We start from the raw sequence: 8,927 nt of genomic DNA on the forward strand, positions 1-8,927 counted from the left end.
AAAATAATCTAAAAATATTAAAGCTTAATAGAAATATTTCTAAAAAGTCAAAAACTAATAACAATGTGAAAAGTGCATACCAAAATGACTAAAATAACTAAAACTATTAAATAATAATTTGTCAGTCATTATAAAAAAAATGAAATAAAATAAAATATAAAGATTAGATAAAAACAACAGCAAATAGAAATGTTCCCTTGGAAACTAACTGAAATAAATGTTTAATTAAAGTGCAAAAACTAAAAAATAAAAAATAAAAATAAAATAAAGCTGAATAGAAATAAAAAAGATAAAAACTAATAACAGCATGAAATTTGTAACAATTTCCAAAATTGTAAAAAATTATTAAAACTATTTAAAATCATTTTTGGTACACAAAATACAAATATTAGATGAACAATGGCAAATAGAAATGTTGAAATGTAAAAAATAAAGCTGAAAAGAAATATGTAAAAAACAAAAAAACAAAAAAAAAGACAAACTAATAACAATGAGAAAATCATATAACAAAATTACTAAAACTATTTAAAATCATTTTTGGTAATTTAAATAAAGCTAAATTGAAAAAAAAAATACAAATATTTCATGAACAATGACAAATAGAAATGTTGTTAAATAAAAGCTATATGTTGTGTGTGTGTGTGTGTGTGTGTGACTTTTGGTCTGTAACTTTTGGTCTGTACTGTTATATATATATATATATATATATATATATATATATATATGACCTACCTAATAATAAATAAATAAATAAAGTTATTAAAACTCAAACAAACATTAAAATATAAACTGAAAATATACAAAATAAAATCTCATTTAAAATAATAAATATTGCACTAGGGTAGAGGAGGCAGAAGTCAGATGATTAACTGTTATCAGGTGTCAGCAGTGGACTGAGTTTCTCCGCAATGTCTCCTGATTGGTCACTCACTGTGCTGGTGGCGTGTGATTGGTCAGACTCTCTGTGCGTCTCCTGTAACCTGATCTCCTCTTTCAGCTGTGTGATGCGGTTCACTCTCTCCTGATTCCTTTGGACGCTGGCCCTGCCCTCTGACGCTGGCCCTGCCATCTTAATTATTATTATTATCATCATCATCATCCTCCTCATCATCAACGTCATCATCTCACGGACTGATGTGAGTCTCCTCATGCCTACCAGTAAGATGCATGTCCATTTCCTGTCTGAGGAGGTCCTGCAGATTCCTCTTCCTGTCTGCTGTCTCACACTCTTCCTCAGCTCTTCCTCCCTCAACCACCTACAACACACAAACGCACAAGCTAGAAATCATCCCAGTCAGCGTTAAACTCATATTTCACACGAAACACAAGCAGAAATGCATCATATAGATGAGATTATGAGTGTGTTGTTACTCACAGACGAGTCCATGTTTGTGTGTCACGCGGCTCTGAGCTGAAGATCAAGGTGGGTGTGCTTGTGTCTCTCTCTCTTCAAATATTCATTAGTGTTCACTTTCACCTGTGTGTGTTTAAATGTGTTGCATTCAGGGTTATTATAGCTGACTAAAACTATTATATATATATATATATATATATATGCTTAATATTATTACTTTTATTATATTATTTTTGTTATTTGGATATTTTATATATTAATTTTCATTGTTTAAGTTTAAAAAAAAAAAAAAAAAAAAATAATACAAAAAATTTTAATGTCATGTCAGTTTTTTAATGTAAATTTTTGTTTTTTGTTTTTTTTATTTATTTTTAATTTTTATTTTTTGTTTTTTTTTGTTATTTGGATCTATTCTTAATTTTTAAATGACATTTTTTATAAATACGTCTCAACAAAACTGACATAAAAATAAAAAACCTACATAGACATTTCAAAATGTAATTTAAGAAGTATTAAATTTAAAAATAATGTATATATACTCTATGTGACTCTATGTGTGTTTTAAAATAAATAAATAAAGTTGCACAGTATAGTATAGTATTTAAAAACAATTGTAAAAATAAAAACAGTTTAATAAACTTAATAAACTTAATAAAAGCTATAATATTATCTCAATGATAGTAAAATGTCACTGCTTGCGTCTCATGTCCGCTCCGTCCTATAAATAAACCCTGTGGTCACTTTATGCTGAACCTCTTCCTGTGAGATTCATTTCCTCATTTGACCTCATGCAACACTTTCCTTCTGTCTGTGTCATATTCAGATGCCTGATTTTCAGGAAGTCTTTTTAATGACGTTACCTTGAAATGAATAAGGAAGTGATACTGAGCATTTCTGTTTCGAAAAAGAGAAGGAAGCTTGAGATCATTTAGGAAAAATGTAGATGTTTTATCAGTGTAAAAACCAGCTGAACTGAGCAAAACATCTGACAAATCAGTTTAACTATATTCATAATTTCAGTGACTCTACAAAGTATTTCAGTGGAATAACCGTCCTAAACAATCAGTGTAGATTCTGTTATTTCATACTTCTGTTGACCTGCTAATGTCTGGTGCATTCAGAGGAAGATGAAACAGAATATTTATGACATTTTTTAAATATTCATGTTTGATTTTTGAATTCTTTTGTTGTTTTGTAGTTATTTTTTTGTTATTGATTTTATGTGTTCTGGAAGTGGAAGTGTAATGGTTGTGCTGTATTTCACAGAACACTTCGTGTTTACATCTGTATGTGCAGCTGTCCTGCTCTATGAGCATTTTTGCATGATTAATTGCAACTTATTACGCTAATCAAAATTCTGATGATGCATCTGATGTTTTGAGTCATGTTTAGTGCAGACTAAATAGCACTTACATCATTTTTTTCAGTTTTTCAATTATTGTTTTGTATTATAATGGTATATAAGTATTAAAATGGTATATAAACTGTAAGCAGCATAACATTTCAGTAAGTACGGATTTAATAATGAGATTATTCTTTTACACACACACACACACACACACACACACACTCACACACACACACACACAAAACAACCTTAAGAACTTTAATAAAAAACTTAAAATTGAAAGCTAAAATAAAACAAAATAAAAGTATTAAATGGTAACTTAAATGACTTAAATGAAAAAAAAGCTTAATGTTTTTTATCCTTATACATTTCTTATTTATCTATTTTACTTATTTATATTTATCTTGAATAAATAAAAATATCTGTAAAATAAAATAATATATAAAAAAGTAAAGCTAATTAAAGCTAAACAGAAATATTAAGAAATTCTTAGTTTTGAATCTTATCTAAATAATAACAAAAAAACTATAAAATAAATACATTTTAACAAATTATAAATAATAAATTTTAAAACATTAATTATTTAATTAATAAATACTTTAAAAAATGTATTTTGTGCCTTATTTAATTGCCACTTTTACATGTACATGTTTACACAATAAATGTAATATTGTTAATTTCATATGTTCATATGATCTTCTCTTCTCTTCTTTAAAACACACTGAGATCGTTCAGACAGAATTGAAAATATCCGGGTTTAATAAATAGTATATTTTCACAGTTGTTATGGATAGTTTAAATCATTTTTAAATAAAACCCACAATCTTATTTGGAAACAGCATGTGTTTATTTACAGTCATAATCATATTCATCCATGCTACCTCTAACAAAATGCTGTGAGTTAAAATTAAAACAGAGAAATGGTATCACAAAGAAGATATTATTAGAATAAGGCTTAGCCCAGTGCTAATATGCTGCGTATGTTAATCTATTCCGAACACAGATCAGAAGAAGAGATCTTTAGTAGGAAGGTTATTGGATTATTCCCATCGAATATCATCCATGATGACTGAATCATACTCAGGAACTGAAACAGGAGACAGGAGTTTTTCTCTTTATCGCTGGACGTGCTGATTCACACTGAAGAAACAGAGACACAAATACATCAGAAAATTATTTCAACAAAGATCATCAGAGTACGTGCTACAAGACAATAGTATTTCAGTCTTTATGCTTCAAAATGTTGTTTAATTCAAAATCACACTAGCTGTTTCTTTGTAATTCTTCATTGAAATCTACTAGCAATTTCTAAGTAAATATTACTAGTATTACTAGTATTACTAGTGCATATCAGTGGTTTAGATGCTCGTATTAGCAGACTAATCTGCATTTGACTGAATATCAGCATCTGTGAATATCCATCAGCAGAGAAATACATGAAATAAACACAGACAAAGATGTCAGTATTATTGACTGATGTTTTTTTCTTGTAAAGGACGGTGCATGAAATCATTTCTAGTTTGTTCGATCATAGTATGTATTTATACTGTATGTGCTTCTGCTGTGCATTTTTCTAATTTAACGACCCTTAATGGTTTTGAAATGTTGCCTTGGCAACTACCTAAAAATAAAGAAAGATAAGTACTAAAATACATTTTAAAAAATTAAATAGTAAAGCTAAATAGAATTTTTAAAAAGATAAAAAAAAGAAAAAAAAGAAAGCTAATTCAAAATATGAATAAATACGTATAAATATTACTAATCCTAAAATAGTAGTCAGTGGCATAACAGTTTTTTATTAATCATTTATTCTTAAGTTAGCCCACTTTGTAGGTCTATTCAAAGTTCAGTTCATCAAAGAAAGTGTTAACGCACCTTAACTGCAATCGGGTCTTCTACCACGGACGCTTGTGCCCGGGATCTCGTTGCCGTTTTTATCCACACACCAGCAGTATCCGGTGCTGTGCCAGCACTGCATGGGCAGATAGTTGCCCTGCTCGTCACACTGAGGCTTGTAGAACCCGGGTTTCATCTGCTTCTGAGACTCCAGCTGACACTTACTCTGAACCTCAACAGCTGCGGGGAGATACGCACATGTGTGAGATGTGAGCAGGGTGTGTTTGTGTGTGTGTGTGCGTGCGTGCTGTGTTTTGTGTGTGTGTGGTTTGTTTTTGTGTGTTTTTGCGTGATTGAGGGGTTCTCTTCACGTCATCATCCGTGTCCATCAGCAGTGGGAGGCTCCTCATTGGCAGCTGCATCTGCTTTGGCATCAGTCTGGAAGCTTTACACAGAACATGAAGATTTAGATCAACAATCATTTAATTTAATTTACTGGACAAGACGATGTCATATATTCAGAATGTTTATGATATACAGAAGTTTATATTTAATACATAGTTTATAGTTATAACTTATATATTTTATTTATATTTATTTATATTCTACAATAATATAGTGTATTTATATATTAACTATATATATATATATATTTATATTTATTTATATTCTACAATAATATTGTGTATTTATATAGTGTATTTATTTTTTTTTAATTTTTTTATATTTTTATTTTATTTTTTTTTTATAGTGTGTGTGTATATATATATTTTTTTTTAATCAATGCCTATCATTTTTATTTTTTATCTGTTTTTTTATTGTTTTGTACTCACTGTAAATTATACTTTCATTAAATAATAAAATCACTGTTTTATACAATATCAGCATCTGTTTCAGTTACATTTCTAACTATTTTTTTTGATTTTACGTTTTATTGTATTTCAGATTTATTTTTGTTTTTCCAAAAAAAAAGAATAGTTTTAATTTTATTAACAACACTGGCTGCTAATATAATCCATAATGGAAAAATCTGAATTAATCTGAAAAATCTGAATTAAATTATAACATTTAATATATATATATAAAATTTGTATTATATATAAGTTGGTGATTGTACCATCCAGTTGTCCACTGCCCTCTTTCTGGTTTGTGAAAATTGGTTGCAGTTTCTAAAAAAAAAAAAAAAAGAATAAGAATCAGATATTCAAACTGAATGAAAGTGTATTGCAGCTGTATTGACGATTATTATTAGATCTTTAATCTCACAGTGAGAGGAACGCTGCTCTTCTTGGAGGTCTGGTCAGAGGAGTCATCAGAGAAATCCTTCAGCAGCGGCATGCTCTTCATGGGAAGATGCATGGCCTTTGGAGGAGCACCTGTCAGACCAAACATAGACAGACAATATGAACATGATACATTTAGCTCTTAAGCCATACATAGGTGCCAGAGAAACAGCTTTAAGCCCCTTATTTTTTGAGAACTGCATTTAATTATCGGCCCTGAATAATACACATGAATAATTTGTTGTGAAGGATACTTGTTTTTTTGTAAGTGTATTTTTATTTATGTGTATGTGTTTTGTGTATTTAGTTGGTGTTTTTTGCTCGGCTGTGTTGCTCACCGGACATCTTTCTGGTGAGCTCCGTCTTCAGCTTCTCCTGGCCGGTGGTCAGAGCGCTGATGTGTTCCTTCTGACCCCATACGAGGTACGCGGTCAGCGCCTGTCCCGCCAGCAGAAGACAGGCCAGAACCGTCAGTCCGGTCACCTTCAGCGCCTTTCCATTAGAGCCCCTGCAGGAGGAGCCACAGAACAACATCTGAGACCTGCTACTCTTCAGGGGCATTTCTCATGTTTGTTTCTGTGTGTGGGTGATGGTGATGATCTTTAATGAAATGGTCATCTCTCTAGCACAGAAAGTGAAATTCCCCTTAAAATGGAATTTTGCAGTGATTCACAACGTGTCAGTTTTAAATCGTTTGCGATCCAGGCGAATTTTTTCGTGGTTGATTTTCTATTAATTTGATTTATAAAAAGAGAGAAATTAATTTGGGGAATTTTCATAATCCTCATTCGTAAGTTGCTCGGGATAAAAGCATCTTCTTTATGACATTTACATTTAATCATTTAGCAGACGCTTTTATCCAAAGCGACTTACAAATGAGAACATTAGAAGCAATCAGACGAAATTAAATCAAAAACCATGACAACAAACAAGACGATGACAACGGCGCAAACATAAAGTCCAAACTAACAGGATCTGTGACACCTATGAGTCTCTTATCAGAATCAGAATCAGAATGAGCTTTATTGCCAGGTATGTCTACACATACCAGGAATTTTTTTTTTTTTTCGTGACAGAAGCTTCCGCAGTGCAACAGAATGACGGCGACAGAACAAAAAACACATAATAAAAGAATATATAAAATACAAAAAAGTAGGTATGTAATAACAATATACAAATTGACAATTGTATGTGCAGGTATATTACAATAGGCAGTTTTGTATGTACAGGTATATTACATGCAAATTTGAAGTGTAGACTAAGTATGTGTGTTAGATAAATAAGTGTATGTGTGTATAAATAGTGTTGTGTGTTTCACAGTTATTATCAAGTGTTCATGAGATGAATGAATGAAAGTATAAATTAAATGGTTTCAGTTTTTAAATATATTCATCATCGATTATGTTGGCTGGTTCTGGTTTTCAGGGGAACTGAGAATGAAAAAAAATTAACAAAAAAAAAATGTTTTATTTTAGCTTGTTGTCAAGGTAGCATTTATTTTATTTAGTTAGTTATTTAGTTAACTTGATCTAGCCTACTAAAACAACTGAAACTAAAATACTAATAGTAATTATTAATTAAATAGACATTTAAAAAATGACAAAACACAGCATAATACTTAAACTTTAAAATGAAAACAGAAGATACTGAAAATTATTTCATTTATAAAATTATTATGCAAAGAGCATAAAAAAACAAATCAATGTTGTAAATGTCTGTTATTTGTCAATAACTCCCTTAAATGTTAAGTCTATTTGATTGTATGGTCTTAAATCTAAATCACTAATAACTGAATATATTAAAATCATTATGTATAAAAACTTCAAAACAGTCTTGTCGCTCTACTGTCTATTTAATAAAAACAACCAATCAATAACATCAGCGCCTGTGACGTCACCAGTAGCGAGGCAGACTTTGTGTTCCTTCCTTCTGATTTCCCCTTTTTAAATGGGAATTTCACACTAAATAACCCAAACAAGCTATGCACTAATATGAGTTAAATAATTATTCGTGATCATCATCAATTAATGTTTTATTTGCACAATACTGTATTTGAGCAGGCTACCAAAATAAAGTTTTGAAAAACAAACAAAACAAAAAAATAAGTTCCACAGAGCATTTCAAAGCATGAATTCTTGAACATTTATGTAAAAATGTTTTATAAATTACCACCATGCACTAATGGAATGCAATATATAGCTACTATTTTTATATGCAATGCAAAAAAGATTATGTCCCACAAACTTTGTGATAGCAAAAATAAAATAAAATAAAATAAAATAAAATAATTTACCCTGTGCCACCGCGGTTCACGACGGTCTCTTGGCTTGGCACACGCTGAAAAAGCGCCTGGTCCTGGTGCTCATCCATCACTTTCTGTATGTGTGTTTATGTCTCCAATACTGAAAGGTTTTATGCGCCTCTAGAACCCGTTTTTCAGGACTTCTTCAGTTGTGAAAGTCCCGGATGTGAAGGTGAACCAAATGTGATTGGCTGATGAGAAGAGCGTCATTAGTTGTTGGAGAGACGAATACTTCAAGCTGCAAACATGAGAAATAACATTTTAAACAAATATCCCAATTCCTCTTTCAAATGAAGAATAAATCCGTATTTCAGAGACTGATTTGACACCCATATAAAGTTAATCTTTCAACTCTCATTAATAGTGAGTTAAATCACTATAAAAGTATGCTAGAAAATATGCATTTATATATGTAAAATATAATAATCAATCAGACATTTGTAATACTTATATCTTTGTATCATAAATTTCTGAAACCATTTTAAATTATATATATGTTAAGTGCTTAAATGAGTTTTATGAGTTGTAGCACTCAAACTTATAATATTGTAAGTGGCATTACTGTGAAATAAAAACATAAAGATGATGAAATGTGAGGGAATTAGTTCAGGTTCTGCCAAGATACAACTGATTCACGTGTCCAGTTTCTCTGATTTGACAGGACAGAACAAAACAGTTAACATTCATTGGTTTTCCTGTAAATAAATGTTTTGATTTTTCCTGAAAGGCAAAACTGAGAAATGAAGAATCCGCAAAGAAGAAATGAAGTTGTCAAAATTCACTGTGATACGCCATCCTTTCCAG

The 8,927-nt window shown here is 30.5% G+C and overlaps 1 protein-coding gene across 1 annotated transcript; it reads right to left on the bottom strand.

Annotated features, from left to right (window-relative positions):
* Positions 1 to 3,527: 3,527 nt before the first annotated feature.
* Positions 3,528 to 8,272, bottom strand: LOC109085888 (H-2 class II histocompatibility antigen gamma chain). The gene is made up of 7 exons (XM_042770622.1): positions 8,115 to 8,272; positions 6,160 to 6,329; positions 5,805 to 5,914; positions 5,656 to 5,707; positions 4,888 to 4,983; positions 4,578 to 4,778; positions 3,528 to 3,842 (listed from the first exon to the last, which is right to left on the bottom strand). The coding sequence occupies exons 1-6, from the start codon at positions 8,189 to 8,191 to the stop codon at positions 4,579 to 4,581; spliced, it is 705 nt and encodes a 234-aa protein (XP_042626556.1). The 5' UTR covers positions 8,192 to 8,272; the 3' UTR covers positions 3,528 to 3,842; position 4,578.
* Positions 8,273 to 8,927: the final 655 nt, after the last annotated feature.

The sequence above is a fragment of the Cyprinus carpio genome, chromosome A14 (genome assembly GCF_018340385.1).
Source record: "Cyprinus carpio isolate SPL01 chromosome A14, ASM1834038v1, whole genome shotgun sequence".
NCBI lineage: Eukaryota > Metazoa > Chordata > Actinopteri > Cypriniformes > Cyprinidae > Cyprinus > Cyprinus carpio.

Bases quoted from the DNA above. Each gene is read 5' to 3' on its own strand.
- LOC109085888 (XM_042770622.1), bottom strand. From the start codon at position 8,191: ATGGATGAGCACCAGGACCAGGCGCTTTTTCAGCGTGTGCCAAGCCAA. The intron at 6,330-8,114 runs GTAAATTATTTT...CTCCTCCTGCAG, and splicing joins GTGAACCGCGGTGGCACAGG to GGGCTCTAATGGAAAGGCGC. The intron at 4,779-4,887 runs GCAAAAACACAC...ATCTCCCCGCAG, and splicing joins GAAGAGAACCCCTCAATCAC to CTGTTGAGGTTCAGAGTAAG.